An 18,511-nucleotide genomic window follows, 5' to 3' on the forward strand; every position below is an offset into this window, starting at 1 on the left:
ACTAGGAACTGGCTTGGGATCCTGTCATTGGTCAGTGTGTCTGACGTGACTGTCCTTCTTCACTAACAGGAGCTACAGACAGCGGTGCTACGTTGAGTCAGAGGTTCACAGAAGATTCTGCAGGTTTGTCTTTCTTATTCGTTCCCATTTACATTTTTGTCATTTAGCAGCGCGACAATTCCACATTTTCTATAACGGTCATTAGTTGTTGATCTATTTATGTGTTGGTCAATTTGTTGATGTGTTTGTGAAATCTATGTCATGACAGTGTTCAGATGTCTAATGTTTGTTGGCGTTTCTCAGGCAAATGCCTCCGGGTGACTATGTGAAGAAACCCGGGGATGCAGACTCGTTCTACAGTGACCTGGCCCCTGGGGTCAGCACCAACTCAGGCTGTAGCTCCAAGAAGAGGTCTGGCTGTCTGTCTAACCTGCAGATGTACACGCTCTCTTTCCCCCCCTCCATCGCCTCCATCTCACAAAACATCTCTCTGTTTGCATTCAGGTGTGACACCATCTCACTGCCATCGTAAACGTGTGTGTGTGTGTGTATATGTGTGTGTGTGTGTGTGTGTGTGTGTGTGTGTGTGTGTGTGTGTGTGTGTGTGTGTGTGTGCGTGTGTGTCTGTGTGTCTCTCTGTGTTGAGGGGGTTTCTTATTTTGTGTGTGTCGAGGGTATCGTGTCTTGTTCGCAATATGTGTAGTTGGTTGTGTTGGTTGCAATATGCCTCTTTCTGCACATTCTTCTCATCATGTTGTCATGCTATCGTTCACAGTCGTCATGGTGTGGTAGTCTGTTCTTATGGAATGTACCATCAGTCTCCTTCCTCTCCTCCTCCTACCCTGAGCTCTCTGTCTCTACTGTAGACAAAGGAAAATAATATTCTAATAATATATTAATATGCAGTCGTGTGTGCATACATTTTACGTATGGGTGGTCCCAGAAATCAAACCCACTAAACAGATGTTGTAAATCTGGGCTCCCAAGTGATGCAGCGGTTTAAGGCACTGCATCTCAGTGCTTGAGGCGTCACTACAGACACCCTGGTTTGATTCCAGGCTGTATCACAACCGACCGTGATTGGGAGTCCCATAGGGTGGCGCACAATTGGCCCAGCATCGTCCGTGTTTGGCCGGTGTAGGCCGTCATTATAAATAAGAATTTGTTCTTAACTGACTTGCCCAGTTAAATAAAGGCTAAATAAGAAAATAAAAAGTCTGGGGATCAGGTTGTCAGTAATGATGATCGTGATGATAATGGTTATCACTGTTTCACAAGGAAATCTAACTCTGTGTGTGTGAAGGTCTAACGGTCTGTCCCACTCGTGGAGCGAGCGAATCCCTGATGCCAAACACATCTCTGACATTTGTGAGAACGGACGACCCAGGAGCAACTCATGGCAAGGTACACACACACACACACACAGAGCACACACACACAGAGCACATACACACAGAACACACACACACACACACACACACACACAGAGCATACACACACACAGAGCACACACACACACACAGAGTTATATTTCCCTGTGCTAACCATGTGTTACTGTGTCCTTCCTCTGTAGGAAATCTGAGTGGAAATCGCAAGAAGTCGAAAGGGAAGAAGTTCCGTCCTCGCTCCAACTCTACAGAGTAAGTCACCATGTTCCTGGATGGGCTTCCACATGGCACAGGGATTGTATTTACACCCATCCAGTCACTATAGATATCAGCTCAAATAGCAGCAAGCCAAGAGGTTCTGTATGGTGAAACAGACTTATACAAGTTGTGGGGTACTTGTAGAATCTGTGAATCCGGCATTTCACAAGAACTTTATAAGAAAGGGAATTAATGAGTTACATTGACTACTACCAGATTTTGTTACCTCAGAGACGCCATGGTTCTAGAATGTTGTACTGCACTGTTCTATAAAGAAAAATGGCATTGTAGAGTGCATGTGGGACTTAATGGCAGTCACTATGGCCATGCTTGAACAGACAAATGCTATTTGTTTTTATCTAGGGGTTAGTGTTACGGGTGAGGGTAAATGTAAAGGTTAATTGTTAAGGTCAGGGCTATTGCTTACAAAGATGACATCTGTGAAACAATACTTCTGTCCTTTCTAGCATGGCCACTCAAAAACAACCCTAACTGCACATGCTCCCCGTGAATGAACCCAATTAACACCTTGTTGACCTTTCAGCCTTGTTGACCTTTCAGCCTTGTTGATCTCCCAGCTTGTTGTTGTTTGTTTGTTTGTTTATTTCCTGGTCTTGGCACCTGAGGTCATTTGCAGAGCAACTGTTCTTGTTTGAATGCATGGGAGTGAATGAGGAGAATTTAACTGCTTGGACTGATTTGTGACATCTGGCCAAAATGCAAATGACCATCTTACTAAAACACACATTCATCTAGTCAAGTTCTTCACAGTCCCATCTTGTCTTCCTCTCACTTGCATCTTGGTGGTGTGTGTTCAGAATGTCATTGGTCTGCTCTGCTCTCTTAAAATATCTCCTCTTCCTCCCTCGTCCTCTTTCTCCCTCTTCCTCATCTCCATCCTCCTCCCTCTCATCCTCTTTTTCCTCCTGCTTCCTCTTCTCCTTTCCTCCTCCCTTCTCGGTGTGTCTATCAATCCCCACTCCTGCAGGTATTTAACCCCTCGCTTCCAAACAGAGCATTATGATGTAACTAAGTGGGTAGAAGATGTGAATAAAAACACTGAAGGACCCTACCTTAGGTATTACCTCAGATCATCTCCTATTCCTCAACAACCCCCACCCCCCTCTTTTAACTCCCCTTTGGCTTGGTCCGTGTATTTGGGTTCAATCTGGCCAGGGGAGGTAGGGAAGGGTTATACCAGTGGTTCCCAAATGGGGGTCAGTTCCCTTTATCACAGATAAAGAGCTGATTGATTGGTAGTTCTGGTGATGATGTCAGAGCTTTGGTTGACAGCTCTTGGTCCTCTTGTGTCTTTGGACTCCCATGATTCATTGCTTTTAGCGTACGATGGTTGGATGTATCAATAGCTGCTGAACTTTTACAACAGTTTTACATTTTGTTGAGTATTGAGTAACATAATTGTCTTGCTTTATTTGTAATGACACCAAAACGGAAGTCATTAGAAATAATCTCTATTACTGGTCTATTTCCTTATTTCCCTCCGTTGCTCTTGCCATCTTCTCTCTCTTTATCTCTGCATGTTCAGTGTTGTGTTTGCTCTGATGTCATCATTGTGCTACACACATGTACAGAGTCCCCTACTGAGTGTCTCTGTGCTCACCGGCCTGGTCGGTTCACATTTACCCACCATGACACCATCTCCACTACACCTTCTGGTCCTGGACCAGCCCAGATACACCCCAACACAGGCACAGGTCTAGTCACATTAACTGTACTCAGTGGGTGACTGACTGACCTGCCCACTCCCACTCCAGCCACAGCACAGCTGGCCCTGTTGCATTGCTGATGATGGTGCAGCAGTTGATGATGTCATAGGCAGGTTGATGAGAGGAAGAGGTGACTGTTCCCAGACCAGGGCTGTTCAGGCTGGTCTACTCTGGCACAGGCAGATGCTTCCCCTAACCACAGCTCTAGGGTCAAATTATCGAACCCCCAATCTGAACCTTAACCGGTAGGGTCATGAAAAAATGTCTGCCTCGGTGTTTAGGGGCAACTTCTGCCTATTCCGGGCAGATCAGTAAGAATGATGCTATCACCGTTTATAGTGAGGTAATTTCCTGCCTCTTTCAGGACGCTCTCCCCAGCGAAGTCGCCCACCTCCTCCACGGGGTCCATTGCATCCAGCCGGAGGTACCCTTACCCCATGCCCCCCCTCCCCGACGACCAGAAGAAGGCCAACAGGCAGAGTGCCAGGGTAAACTACTATAGTAACACAGTATATAGCACATACTGCACATAACATCTCATATGTAACATATACTGTACATAACATCTCATACGTAACATACTGTACATAACATCTCATATGTAACATACTGTACATAATGTCCTAGAAACTAGGTACAGTGCCTTGCGAAAGTATTCGGCCCCCTTGAACTTTGCGACCTTTTGCCACATTTCAGGCTTCAAACATAAAGATATAAAACTGTATTTTTTGTGAAGAATCAACAACAAGTGGGACACAATCATGAAGTGGAACGACATTTATTGGATATTTCAAACTTTTTTAACAAATCAAAAACTGAAAAATTGGGCGTGCAAAATTATTCAGGCCCCTTAAGTAAATACTTTGTAGCTCCACCTTTTGCTGCGATTACAGCTGTAAGTCGCTTGGGGTATGTCTCTATCAGTTTTGCACATCGAGAGACTGAAATTTTTTCCCATTCCTCCTTGCAAAACAGCTCGAGCTCAGTGAGGTTAGATGGAGAGCATTTGTGAACAGCAGTTTTCAGTTCTTTCCACAGATTCTCGATTGGATTCAGGTCTGGACTTTGACTTGGCCATTCTAACACCTGGATATGTTTATTTTTGAACCATTCCATTGTAGATTTTGCTTTATGTTTTGGATCATTGTCTTGTTGGAAGACAAATCTCCGTCCCAGTCTCAGGTCTTTTGCAGACTCCATCAGGTTTTCTTCCAGAACGTTTTGCATTGTTGCCAAAAAGTTCAATTTTGGTTTCATCTGACCAGAGCACCTTCTTCCACATGTTTGGTGTGTCTCCCAGGTGGCTTGTGGCAAACTTTAAACAACACTTTTTATGGATATCTTTAAGAAATGGCTTTCTTCTTGCCACTCTTCCATAAAGGCCAGATTTGTGCAATATACGACTGATTGTTGTCCTATGGACAGAGTCTCCCACCTCAGCTGTAGATCTCTGCAGTTCATCCAGAGTGATCATGGGCCTCTTGGCTGCATCTCTGATCAGTCTTCTCCTTGTATGAGCTGAAAGTTTAGAGGGACGGCCAGGTCTTGGTAGATTTGCAGTGGTCTGATACTCCTTCCATTTCAATATTATCGCTTGCACAGTGCTCCTTGGGATGTTTAAAGCTTGGGAAATCTTTTTGTATCCAAATCCGGCTTTAAACTTCTTCACAACAGTATCTCGGACCTGCCTGGTGTGTTCCTTGTTCTTCATGATGCTCTCTGCGCTTTTTTTGACCTCTGAGACTATCACAGTGCAGGTGCATTTATACGGAGACTTGATTACACACAGGTGGATTGTATTTATCATCATTAGTCATTTAGGTCAACATTGGATCATTCAGAGATCCTCACTGAACTTCTGGAGAGAGTTTGCTGCACTGAAAGTAAAGGGGCTGAATAATTTTGCACGCCCAATTTTTCAGTTTTTGATTTGTTAAAAAAGTTTGAAATATCCAATAAATGTCGTTCCACTTCATGATTGTGTCCCACTTGTTGTTGATTCTTCACAAAAAAATACAGTTTTATATCTTTATGTTTGAAGCCTGAAATGTGGCAAACGGTCGCAAAGTTCAAGGGGGCCGAATACTTTCGCAAGGCACTGTAAATACAGTAGTAGTTCATGACGTGTGTACTATAAATACCCCTATTGCATTGTGGGGTTAACTGCAGTTAAGGAACTGAAGCCATTATCTAATTATAGTCTTTGTCTCTTCATCTCGTTTCTCTTCCTGCAGCTGTGGGAGACTTCAATATAACACTCCTGTTATCTACTCTGCAAAACTACTTAAGAACTACATTTTCCTCCACTTTTCTATGAATTAAAAAATACAAAGAAAAACTAAATTGAAACAAAATGACGAAAAAAGTGAGTAACTGGTATGAGTGGAAAAGAGAAGCAGAGGAAGATGAAGAGGAGGAAGATGTGAGAGTGTGTACGAGGTCCGTCAGACCTGACCTGCTCAGTAGGGGACGCTACAGGGGCCATCTGTCATTCCTACACTGACAAGCCAAGACAGAACGAGGCAACACAAGATCCCTTTCAGATTAGTTGGAGATCCACCAGAGATCAGCCCTTCACTCATTGGTGAGGAAAAAGCAAAGCTGTTGTGATGGTAACAGTGCAGACAGAGAGGAGAGGCCTCGTTGTGGATGTCTCCCCCACTCCCAACACCCCAACATCCCCCAGCTTCCACCACACTCTTCTAGCTCCTCCCTCAAACTGTTCCACCTTACCTTACTCACCTCTCCCCCCAACCCCCCTCTAGCCCTGCCCCCATGTAAACTCTCTCCTCTGATTGGTGCTCCTCTCTGTTGAGGGGCGCGGACAGCTATCATATCGGCAGATTTCTTTACCATTTTGAAGCACGCTGTTTAATTACTGTAGAAAACTCCAACACTGTATGCATGAGAACCCCCTGTTAATCAACTCTTCCTAGTGTCAAAAAGAAGAAGAAGTCTGGGACGGACAGCATGTGGGGGATGGTGATGTCATACGTACTGTAGGCCTTTAAGCTTTCTTTACATTATAGGCTTCTTCTATCTCTGTGATCAGCGACTCATTATGAACTGTATCACACATTATACTAGCCAACTGCCCCTGACATAGACCCTAGACCCTAGACCCTAGACCCTAGCCACTCCGTTCTCTTTCTTTCGCCGTGTCAGGTTTTCCTGAAGGATTTGGTTATCGTTGTAAATATGTACAGCTTAAAGGCAGAGTAATGTGTGCTTTTCTTTTTTACTTACTGGGAGGCGAATGATGAAGGGATGCTCCCCCTCTCCTCCTCCTGCTGTGGTTCGTGTTGTAGACAGACAGGGTCTCCGTAGGTCTTTGTAGAGACCCCGTACTTGGTTTTTCTGTCTGTTTCTCTCTTTTCATTTCTGGCTGAACTCTCTCTTCTCTCCCGTGTGGCTGTGTGAACACTCCAGCTTTCTTTTTCTTCCACAGCAGAATGTACAAACAGTGTTCTATATTTCCTCTTTGTGTCATCCCTTTCTCTGAGTAATGCACACTCAGTCACAGCCCGTCATATTTAAGACAGTAAACTTAAAAATGTCATTGATTTATAACATTAAAACTGAGCATTTTATCCATTTGGATATTGATAATGATGAATATGATTTGAACTAAGATAGTCCCATGAGCCCTTCCTCGCTACAGAGGGGAGAGAACAAGTGTTCTTTTGTAGTTTTAGATTTGATATACATGTTCATTTGGCCATGGTGGTTTAGAGAAGTTGGAGAAATGTCCTGTGACTATAATCATTCCACACTACGGTCTGTGTGTACAGCAGGGACAGACTGGCCATCTGGCATTTTGGGCAAATGCAAGATGGCCTGGTCCAATTTTTTAACACCGTGGGCCTGTCTTACTTGTTTTTGGGGTGCAAAATGATAATTATCTTGCTAATAATGGGGGCCTGGAAGAAAGAAATGGGCCGTTGTGTTTAAAATGCCAGAGCCGATTTCTGGTCCCAGTCCGCCCCTGGTGTACAGTGTGAGACCAGACATAACAGATAGATACAACTGGAACCGACAACGCCACTGAGATCCAACTGGACGATGTGGGAATAACAATGTGGAAACTGAACATTGTGTCAGATGAATTTGGAATTTGTTTAGATAAAATTATTAAAATGTGCATTTTTGCTTTTGTTTTGTTTCCTACTGTAAGTTTGCCCTGCTGTCTGTAAATGATGAAGTGTCCTGTACAGTGCTTGCTGTTTGAGATTTATAAGACCAACAGAATGACAATGGATCTACTAGCTAGCACTCTATCGCTGTTCTCTGGTAATCTATCTGTGAGGCTGTAATACGAAATAAGCATGACATTGAAATACTTTTTCCTTGATTGCCAATTGCTGTTATCTTCTTGGAATTTCATACCATAAACCCCATATCAGTAGTGAACAGGTTTTCAACATAATCAACCAGGTCTCAAACATTTTCATGAATGGTCCGAGTAATCTAGTGGTTTAAATGTGGTTTAAGATTCAGGTTCTTACCTACGCAGAGTAGGATAAAGTGTCCCTAGTCACAGATCCAAGGTCAGTTTTGTATCTTACCCCCCTGATGGTAAATGTTGTGAATTGGGGAGTGGAAAGCTGATCTTAGAGCTGTGGCTAAAGGGAAATGTATTTGTACAGAAGTCACAACCCCCATCCTGTAGTTACTGTACTGTCCATATCAGTTAAGCCTGCTGTATGTTAACTCCGTATGCTTAAGTTTAAAATGTGGGCACTGATCATTTTGATTTTCTACTGTATGCATTATGACTGCAAAGATATTAAGATCACCACAATATCACATTAATATTGATACTGTATGACAAGTCTTTACTCCTAAGTACCTTTATATGTTCACTTCTCAGTGTTGTGTACAGCCGTTATTCAGACAGACCAACTGCATTATTGTTCTTCTGTGCGTTGAGTGGAATGGAGATATGATGCGGCCATTTTAGTTTTTTAAAGCACACACTCATCTCGGACCGCTCTGGCATGTGAAGATCTGTACATGTCTTCTATGTTATGATGGGACGCAGCTATGGCAACATGGGGTGCATTATGCTATAGAGATCTGTGCAGGTGAATGCATGTTGACTAAAGCGCTCATCACTCGTCTTATCTCAATTACGATATGATTGGCTGGTGCTTAGTAACTTGAGATTTGACCAAGGGATTCCATAGGCCGTGGTAATATGAAAATAAAAGATCATACTTGTCAAGCAATATTTTAAATATCATTTTGTCTTAATTCTGACATCTATGATAATTTACCTGCAGGTCATAGGATTGAGGTATATTAGACGTTACGATGGTGGCAGGTGGAGCCTGTCCAGGTAACAAGATGTAACTTGTCTGATGTGTGTTATCTGTATTAGTGACTTGACTGATGTAACCCAACCGGACCCACAGAGAAACGTCCAAACGCTCACAAAGTAGGGACAGATTCTTGAATGTATCAATACAACAAAGCACCAACCACCCAGCCATAGCCTGTGGAGAAGTAGGTTATATCAGGCCTCTGAATGCACCATGCAGTCCCATCCTGCTGCAGTATGCTCCTACTGTGACCTTAACCCTCATATGTACCGCTACAAAATCTATATAGAGTCCCAAATGATTGACACCCTGCATAAAGATGAGCAATAATGATAATTCAAATACTGAACTAAATTGTATGTAACAAAACAAAATTGGGAAATGATATTTGATAAAAATACTTTTGTTCAGAGAAAGATCTACCTCAAGAAGGTTAGGGGTCAGAATGATTGAAAAGCCAAAGGGTTCTTATAAAGTAGTCAAAAGTTTAATATTCGGTCCCATATTCCTACAGCACACAATGACTACACCAAGCTTGTGACTCTAAAAACTTGTTGGATGCAACAAAAATGTGTCATTGCGTGCTAGGAATATGGGACCAAATATATTTTTGACTGACTTTATTTCTAAGAATCTTTAGGGGTGTCAATTTTGACATTCCTTTGAGAAAAATAAGTATTACTTGTTCAACTATCTTTCACTGAGCAACTGTATTGGTATAAATCAATAGTTTCCCCCGTTTTAAAAAATACAATATAGCTTAGTAGTTGAATTATTTCATACAATCATTATTGCTCAGCTTTATGGAGGGTATCAATCATTAAGACCCCACTGTATAATTACAGCACTTGTCTTTTACTGTATGCTGTACATAGACTGACAATGCAAAAATCAATGCCCATATTTTTTTTTTCTTACAATATCATTCAGTATTGTAATATATTTAATATAAAATAAAACTTTCAGCGATATTTTCTGTGTATGTATGTTTAGTTTCCCTTAAGGTTATTGCTAAAGGAGGCAGCATTAATTAACATGTTTATTACTACATGGTGGAAAAGCAACATATTACATCAAACAGTCAGAGACAACATCCAGCAGAAAAACACAAACGTACTTCCTGCCCTCTTTCTCAACCTCTGTAACTCTGTCCATAGTGTGGTCATAAGGGGAAGGCAGGACGACAACACCCTTGCCTGGGTTATGACTGTGGGTGACATCATCGTTAGTGTTTTCCATAGATAGGCTCAAGCAGGGTGCAGAGCCAGGATGAATGTCGAGGAGTCATCCTACCTAGGGTATGATAGGTAGGAACACCACCCTGACTTCCACAATATTGAAAACGTTCCAGGCTGAGTGAACAAGAATCAAGTTCAAACCCTTTTTCAAAACTGCAGAACATACTAACCCTGAATGTTCTACAGTTCAGCTCAAACTGAGGCGGTGGGGCCCCATGTGAGTGTGTTCTTGGCTGGGACCGCCCCTCTCAGCGCCTGTAGCTTATCACGGTGCAGGGAGTCCGTTGCCATAGAGGCATCCTTGTCTAGTGATTGGCGGATACAGGTCTTGAGGTGTGCGATGCCAAAACCGGTGGCAGCTGAGATAGGAACCACGTGTCTGAAGACCATGTTGTTCTTAGGAAGCATATCGTCGGGTAACAGGTGGGAGAACTCTGAAAGGGAGAAGCACACCAGGGGGGCACTATGAGTAGTCTAATGTCACAGATCATACACCTTAATTACCTAAGTTTAGAATCTATGTATATCATTAGATTACCGTGTGGGTTTAAGAGTTGCTCCTGCAGCTTTGAGAGTTTGTCCTCTGCATCAGGCAGGTCCATCTTATTGACCACCAACACAGCAGGCTTACACGGGAGATCCTCCTTATACAGCTCCAACTCCTATAGGAGGGGTCGAGAGAGAGTGGGATAAGGAGAGAGATAAAATATTATGATACTGGTGCTCGCAGGGAGGGAGGGAGAGGTTTCTGTGTAGATGTGTCCTGCTAGCCTCACTTTAATTAAAAGTTGAACAGCCTCAAAAGCAGACCTAAAGGGCGTTTTGCTTGCCAGCTGGAATCCACAAACGTCCACCTATGACCAGAGAGAGAAGAGAGACTTCATCAGTATTACAGCTAGAGGCTTTCGCACCACAAATCTCCTTGAGACTTTGACCATAAATTGTGTTTGTGTTTAGGTCGAACCACAAAGAGCAGCTGTCTGGTCCTCTCCACGTGTTTGAGGAACTGGTGGCCCATGCCTCTATTCATGTGGGCCCCCTCTATCAGCCCTGGGAGGTCTGCTACTGAGATCTACACCAATCCGAGGACAGAACAGAGAATGGACCAATCAGAGGAGAGAACTCAGATTGAACCAATGAGAGGAGAGAGAACACCGAGTATGGACAAACCAGAAGACAATCTTGAGAATGAACCAATCAGGTGAAGGAAAATATTGACTCGCACAAAGGGGAGGAAGTGACCTCATCTGCTTCTCTTACCTGTTTATGGTCTTCATACATGACCTTGCCAATCTCTGGTCTCAGAGTGGTGACTGCAGAACGACAAGAAACATTTACCATTCATAAACAACTCAAACAGCATGGTATCATCCTCCAATCAAACATTTGACAAAAAACTGGGTAATATATGGAACATTCACTTCAGAGGGATGTGGTGTGTACATATGTACTCAATACTCACAGGCATAGCTGGCAATCTGGGGTTTGGCGTGAGACAGGGCGGTCAGTAGAGAGGATTTTCCCGCATTGGGGAACCTGGTAGTGATGGAGGGGGAAATCATGAAGTCAATATGTTCCTGTATGATTGTGTGTGTGTGTGTGTGTGTGTGTGTGTGTGTGTGTGTGTGTGTGTGTGTGTGTGTGTCCTGTCTCACCCCACCAGGCCGAGGTCAGCAATGAGTTTGAGGTCCAGTCGTATCTGTCTGCTCTGGCCCTTACTGGGCAGAAACTCAGAGTGGTAGGAGCCTCCTTGACCCCCTCTGGCCACCAGCACACGATCTCCCTCAGTGTTCAGCTTACCTATGGAGGGGATTGATGAGCTATGGTCAGTTACATTTACACCCAACACTCTCATCCTGAGTGCAGACATCTAGATAATCTTCAACCAATACACAGTGCCTTGTGTCAGTGAAGGAGGTGTATCATGTGTAAAGACTTACCGAGGACCATTCCATCATCATTGGTGACAGTAATGCCAGGAGGAGCCAGGACTTCTTGGTCCTCTCCTTTCTGCCCCCTCAGAGCACGGACACTGCACACACACACACACACACACGATTGCTGGTAGTTCACGTCATGATTCTTCCAAAAGGGATATTGGTCATAATTGTTGTACAATGCTTTTGTGCATTATCCAATATGTGTGCCGCCTACATATGCAAGTGATCTACCGGTGAGCTCACCGTCCACCCAGTGAGTTGTGGTCCAGACATACCTGCTGTTGGTTCCTACTCCAGCGATGAAGCGTTTCTGGGGGTACTTATCCTTGACCCTCTTCAGAGTCATCTCCTTCTGAGCCACCACCCACACGTCTCCCCCTTTCCCCCCCTGACCCCCCAGACGGGGCAGCCCCATCCCCCCACTGCCCCCTCGCACATACAGACGCAGGTTGTCCACGAAGTTACCGTACTAGAGGAAAGGGAGTAGTGATGACATCGTTTCACACTTTGCGTCAGACAACTGAAGTATCTACAACATTAAAATATTGTAATGTCTTCTACAATGACGTGGACAGTAACGTTAGGCTACACAGCTAAACTTTTTCCATTTCCATAACTAGCAAGTTCATTGTAGAAACGACCATGTAAAACTGATAGAACACCACAACCAACTAGCTAGTCCTGTCTACGAAACTGACCGTGAAGGGCAACAGAAGACCACCTACGACTAGCAAACTAAGCTAGCTAGCATGGCTACCTGGATAGTAGAGCCACAAACAGGAGGGGTTAGTTATAATTATAAATATATTTGGTATAGCTAACTTAGCTTGTTAGCGAACTACAATGTAAGTGGTTTACTGACCTTCCGACAACACATCCTACTGATCCAAACCATTTTGAGTAAATATTTAGAAGTTACAGTTGACCGTTTGTGGCATTTTTGCCTGAAGACGTCAGATTAGTCGTTCACATGTGTTGTTATAGGTTGTTTGGTGGTGGAACAGGAAACAGCAAACGGGGCGGTGATTCGATGATGTCAGCGTCAGTCAAGGTAGCTAGTCCCGCCTCTCTCTCCTCCCCAGCTAAACTATGCACACAAAATATTAGGCTGTGTTTGTTGTGGGGTTTTACCTGTAGTCCTAGTCTACAAAGAAATCAGTGTTTTGAACAATCATTTGGTGAAGTACCTTTGATAAACTTTCAGAAACACCACTAGTATAGGCTAAGTCATTTTATGTTAGGACCTATTTGTTTATAATTTTATAGCATACCCTACCCCAAATTCATTAATTCATCCATTCAGACAGTCAGTCAGTCAGTCAGACATCATGTTTGTTCATAGGCTATCTCTGGTCAACTGTCAGCTCGTGCGCGCGGTGTTTAACTCTAAAGAGCTCCGCCATGGAGTGGATTTGTGAGTCAGTGTCAAGGTAATTTTCTATCCTAATGATAATAACTGACAAACAATAGCTCTGACCAATTCCCGAGGTTTGTAAGACCATGGGTATAATAATAAGTCAAAGACTCAGCTTATGCAAAAAGTTAGTACAGTTTATTCAGAGAACGTTCTGGCGTGCATAGAACAAAGCAATTCATTTTATACTGACTTCTCACGCCCACACATTCACACAAACATACACACATGTCCTGCTACGCACACACTGTCTGTCTCACTACCCAGCCGACAAAGATTAGTGGCCTTGTCCTTGAGACGTACTCCTCGTTCTCTCCCAAATCTCCAGTCAGGTCGGCACCAAGCTCAGGTAGTCTGTGTTTAAAATACCATAAAGACATATTGTTTTACCCTAATTCTGACTAGGACTACACATTTATTGATTATGATTTTATACATTCTAATCAATTCCATACATTTATATGTTTCAGGGCGGAATATTCTAATCATTGGAGCAGCATGTTTAGTGATTGTGGACTCTGCCACTGGCCCACTTGGACATGTGTATTGATGTGTAAGCAGTACCTACCTGTATTATGGTTGTAGGTGTTGCCGACGTTTGTGAAGGCCTTGGTGTAGATCAGTTGGGTCTCAGTATTGAAAGGTCCTACTTTTCCTGAGTTAGTCAAACCAGCAGAGAAGGCCACCTTTGGTCTGTCTGTGAACAGGGGAGAACACAGGATACAAACACAATGACAATGGAGAAACAAGTCAAAAGTAACAATGCAAGATGTCTTTGGAAACATCTTAGTCAGCAGACAAGAAGAAAGGCAACAATTCAAACCTTGAAAATAAATGACAAAAAAGGGGTGGCTGACGCATTTCAGCACTAAAGTTCTAACAGAGCAAATTTTAAATCAAGTTGTTTGTCTGTTTACCTGTGTTCTCCCTCTTCAGCTCCTCCACCTGGCTCCCCAAGGCTGACAGTTCTGCTGCCTGGGCTGATATAACAACACATCAAACAGTTACAAATAATTACAGATAAGTCTATGTAAGTCATATATTCATATTACCTGCATTGTCTGTCTTCAGCTCCTCTATCCTGCTCTCACTGGCTGTCACTCTGGCCCCCATGGCTGACAGTGCTGCTGCTTGTGCTGGAGTTGTAGAATCAAATAAAAAAATATGTTCAAGCATGTCATCTTCAAGCTATTGTTGATTGCTACTAAACTGTATCAATAGTAATAATTCCCTACTGATTGCTTATGACCATATCATATCAGCATACCTGCATTCTCTCTCTTCCGCTCCTCTCTCAGCCCCTCACTGACGCTCAGTCTGGTCTCCAGGACTGAAATAACATGACAATGTATTCAGAAATTATGATTTAATTCAGGCAATCGAACAAGTCTCCCAGAGTAGCTTTGCTGCAACACTAGAGTGAATGGGCCACAGGTTGACGTTTATTGGCATGAACCTTGCCCTGGAAGCAGAACTGAGCAATCTCCGCTAGATGGGCCAGCTGCAATGTCAAAAGTGGCTATCATTGTAAAAATCCATGAAAACAAAAATAAAAATATTTGGCATTAATTTAAGGTTAGGCAGTGTGGTTAATGTTAAAGTTAAGGGTTAGGGTTTGACTTTGTGGCTGTGCCAGCTAGTGACCACTCTGCAGAGCTGCCTCCAGAACAAGATTCATAACAAAAAATGATAACTTGCCATTGGACCTACATGTAAAGTCAAATGATTTATTTCATACAATAAAAATAATAAAAATCCTCATTACCTGCATCGTCTCTCTTCAGTTCCTCCACCTGGCTCTCACTAGCTGTCAATCTGTTTCCCATGTACCTCAGCTCCACTCTCTGCTCCACCAGGATGGTTTCATACTTTGCACCTTGTCTCTCAGTGCTTTCAGCTGAGCCCAGATATCAGAACCACCATTATTACTGCTCTCCCCCTGTTCACTGTGACCCTGTAGAGTGATGTCATTCTCCCTAACCCCTCCACTCTGGCCCTGAGCCCATGTCCCAGACAGACAGAACAACAACACCAGCAGAGCTCCAGCATCCCTCATTCTGAAACAATACCTCTTCAGAACTAATGTAGTCTACTGGACTCAGTCCTCTTCTTTATACACACACTGGTCTTGGTAACCTGATGCATGAGAAACCAGCACATGTTGAAACTCAGTGGAACATGTTAAAATATCACCAAGGACAAGTGAAGTCATGGGTAAAAAGTACACAAATACAGGTGCACACCAGTGTACAATACAATAGCCTGTCAAAATGTGACACAATTATTCCCTCGTGGTTAAATATGACACCTCTCTTCAACTCAGCAAGAATGGGGGATAAGGATAAAAAAATAAAAATGGAAACATTATTTGAAAATAAAAAAATTTAAGCTCAACAGATGTTACAAACTACACAAAATCTTTTTTTTTGTCACGGCTGGCTGAAGGACTGGACCAAGGTGCAGCATGGTAAGCGTACATTTAAAATGTATTTAAAAATGATGCCGACAAAACGAAGAACAAAAAAAAAAAAAAAAACATGACGCTTTGGGCTATGTGCCCTGAACAACTACAAAGTTAACTTCCCACAAAAGAGGTGGGGGAAAAGGGTACCTAAGTATGGTTCTCAATCAGAGACAACGATAGACAGCTGCCTCTGATTGAGAACCACACCCGGCCAAACACCTAGAAATAGAAAATCATAGAACGTAGAACATAGACTGCCCACCCAAATCACACCCTGACCAAACTAATATAGAGACATAAAACGCTTTATACGGTCAGGGCGTGACAGTACCCCCCCCCCCCCCCCCCCCCCCCCCCCCCTCAAAGGTTCCAGGCAGGCGGGAGACTCTGGCAGCTCCGGACAGGCGGGAGACTCTGGCAGCTCCGGACAGGCGGGAGACTCTGGCAGCTCCGGACAGGCGGGAGACTCTGGCCGCTCCAGACAGGCGGGAGACTCTGGCAGCTCCAGACAGGCGGGAGACTCCAGTGACCACTCTGCAGAGCTGCCTCCAGAACAAGATTCATGACAAAAAACGCTAACCTGCCATTGGACCTACATGTAAAGTCAAATGATTTATTTCATACAATAAAAATAATAAAAATCCTCATTATCTGCATCGTCTCTCTTCAGTTCCTCCACCTGGCTCTCACTAGCTGTCAATCTGTTTCCCATGTACCTCAGCTCCACTCTCTGCTCCACCAGGATGGTTCCCAAATTGTGTCTCTCAGTGCTTTCAGCTGAGCCCAGATGTTAGGACCACCATTATTACTGCTCTCCCCCCGTTCGTTGTGACCCTGTAGAGTTGTGTCATTCTCCCTAACCATTCCAATGTTTAAATTATTTCACTTTTTTTAATCCTTATCCCCCATTCTACTTCTGAGGAGGACCAGATAAATCTTGCAGAGTTGAAGAGAGGTGTCATATTTAACCACAAGAGGGAATAATTGTGTCACATTTTGACAGGCTATTGTATTGTACACTGGTGTGCACCTGTATTTGTGTACGGTTTACCCATGACTTCACTTGTCCTTGGTGATATTTTAACATGTTCCACTGAGTTTCAACATGTGTTCGTTTCTCATGCATCAGGTTACCAGTGTGTATATAAAGAAGGGGACTGAGCCCAGTAGACTACATTAGTTCTGAAGAGGTATTTTTCAGAATGAGGGATGCTGGAGCTCTGCTGGTGTTGTTGTCCTGTCTGTCTGGGACACGGGCTCAGGGCCAGAGTGGAGGGGTTAGGGAGAATGACATCACTCTCCAGATACCAAAACTTTACATGTTGTGTTTATAATTTTGTTCAGTATAATTTTAACGATTTTGTTCCATTTGATTTTCAAGCTAATGTTTTACAAACAACAAAATATAAACACAACATGTAAAGCCTAGAAAATCCATCCACCTGACAGGTGTGGCATATCAATAAGCTGATTAAACAGCATTACACAGGTACACCTTGTGCTGGGGACAATAAAAGGCCACTAAAACATGCAGTTTTGTCACACATCACAATGCCACAGATACAGTGGGGCAAAAAAGTATTTAGTCAGCCACCAATTGTGCAAGTTCTCCCACTTAAAAAGATGAGGGAGGCCTGTACTTTTCATCATAGGTACACTTCAACTATGACAGACAAAATGAGAAAAAAAATCCAGAAAATCACATTGTAGGATTTTTAATGAATTTATTTGCAAATTATGGTGGAAAATGAGTATTTGGTCACCTACAAACAAGCAAGATTTCTGGCTCTCACAGACCTGTAACTTCTTCTTTATGTGTAACCACGCCAGCCCAGGACTTCCACAACAGGCTTCCTCACCTGCGGTATCATCTGAGATCAGTCACCCTTTTGTGGGGAAAAACTAATTCTAATTGGCTGGGCGTGGCTCCCCAGTGGGTGGGCCTGGCTCCAGGTGGGTGTGCCTATGCCCACCCATGACTGCGCCCCTGCCAAGTCATGTGAAATCCAAAGATTAGAGGCCTAATTTATTTATTTAAATTTTGACAGATTTTCTTATATGAACTGTAACTCAGTAAAATTGTTAAAATGATTGCATGTTGCATTTATACTTTTGTTCAGAATAGATTTTTATTGGGTCTATTGGTATGTCAAAGAAACATTTGGTGTTCTTGGGGACCAATAGGGCCTAGATGATTGTGACAAATTTCACAAGTTTGGCTTCCCACCATCTGACGAACACATTGGAAAGGGTAGCATTGATTGGCATGAGGGTTGATGTGGATAGTGGTCGGGGAGGCCAGCCCCCACTCATGGATTGGGGTTGGTATCTGGCCTCCAGGCTGGGTCAGCCCCATTTGCATAACAAGTAGTTGTGCTGAGCCTGCTGGCAGGGTCAACCTCCAGCAGTAGGCCGTGGTGGCCCCTCCCAGAAGGGAACCAAGGTTGAGCTGGCTGCTCCCATTGTGCAAGAAGCCTGAGTCAAGGTTGTGCTGAGCCTGCTTGCGGCGCTAACCCCCGAGTGTAGCCAGTCATGGACCAGGGTTGAGCTGGCCCGCCTTAGCACAGGGTGTGTAGAGTCAAGCAACAGCATGCATTTGTCATACAGACTGTTTGTAAGACAGATGTGAAAAGGCATGAAGATGGATGCAGTTTAAATACTATGAGGGTGGTTGATTATTGAGATTGGCTTGTAGCTAATGAAGATTGGATGTAGGTGAGCAAATTAGCATGGTCACACTATGACCATTTAAGGAGTTCCT

General features: G+C 43.5%; 2 protein-coding genes across 3 annotated transcripts in view; one reads left to right on the plus strand and one right to left on the minus strand.

Annotated features, from left to right (window-relative positions):
* The window catches only part of LOC110535866 (disintegrin and metalloproteinase domain-containing protein 22), a 131,877-nt gene extending 122,212 nt beyond the window's left edge, over positions 1 to 9,665 (plus strand). Inside the window, exons 25-30 of one of the 2 annotated variants that reach the window (XM_036938988.1) lie at positions 70 to 123; positions 304 to 504; positions 1,304 to 1,404; positions 1,574 to 1,640; positions 3,738 to 3,861; positions 5,608 to 9,665. In XM_036938988.1, the coding sequence (XP_036794883.1) occupies positions 70 to 123; positions 304 to 504; positions 1,304 to 1,404; positions 1,574 to 1,640; positions 3,738 to 3,861; positions 5,608 to 5,628 (568 nt within the window). In that variant the 3' untranslated portion in view covers positions 5,629 to 9,665. The remainder of the gene's footprint in view (positions 1 to 69; positions 124 to 303; positions 505 to 1,303; positions 1,405 to 1,573; positions 1,641 to 3,737; positions 3,862 to 5,607) is intronic. The other variant, XM_036938997.1, reaches the window with a different exon arrangement.
* Positions 9,666 to 9,720: 55 nt separating this feature from the next.
* LOC110535873 (GTP-binding protein 10) lies at positions 9,721 to 12,887 on the minus strand. The gene is made up of 10 exons (XM_021621219.2): positions 12,735 to 12,887; positions 12,148 to 12,341; positions 11,873 to 11,964; positions 11,588 to 11,732; positions 11,395 to 11,468; positions 11,193 to 11,245; positions 10,897 to 11,004; positions 10,709 to 10,786; positions 10,471 to 10,594; positions 9,721 to 10,366 (listed from the first exon to the last, which is right to left on the minus strand). Exons 1-10 carry the CDS (start codon positions 12,765 to 12,767, stop codon positions 10,125 to 10,127), a joined length of 1,143 nt encoding a protein of 380 aa, XP_021476894.1. The 5' UTR covers positions 12,768 to 12,887; the 3' UTR covers positions 9,721 to 10,124.
* Between the last annotated feature and the right edge of the window lie 5,624 nt (positions 12,888 to 18,511).

The sequence above is a fragment of the Oncorhynchus mykiss genome, chromosome 2 (assembly GCF_013265735.2).
Source record: "Oncorhynchus mykiss isolate Arlee chromosome 2, USDA_OmykA_1.1, whole genome shotgun sequence".
NCBI lineage: Eukaryota > Metazoa > Chordata > Actinopteri > Salmoniformes > Salmonidae > Oncorhynchus > Oncorhynchus mykiss.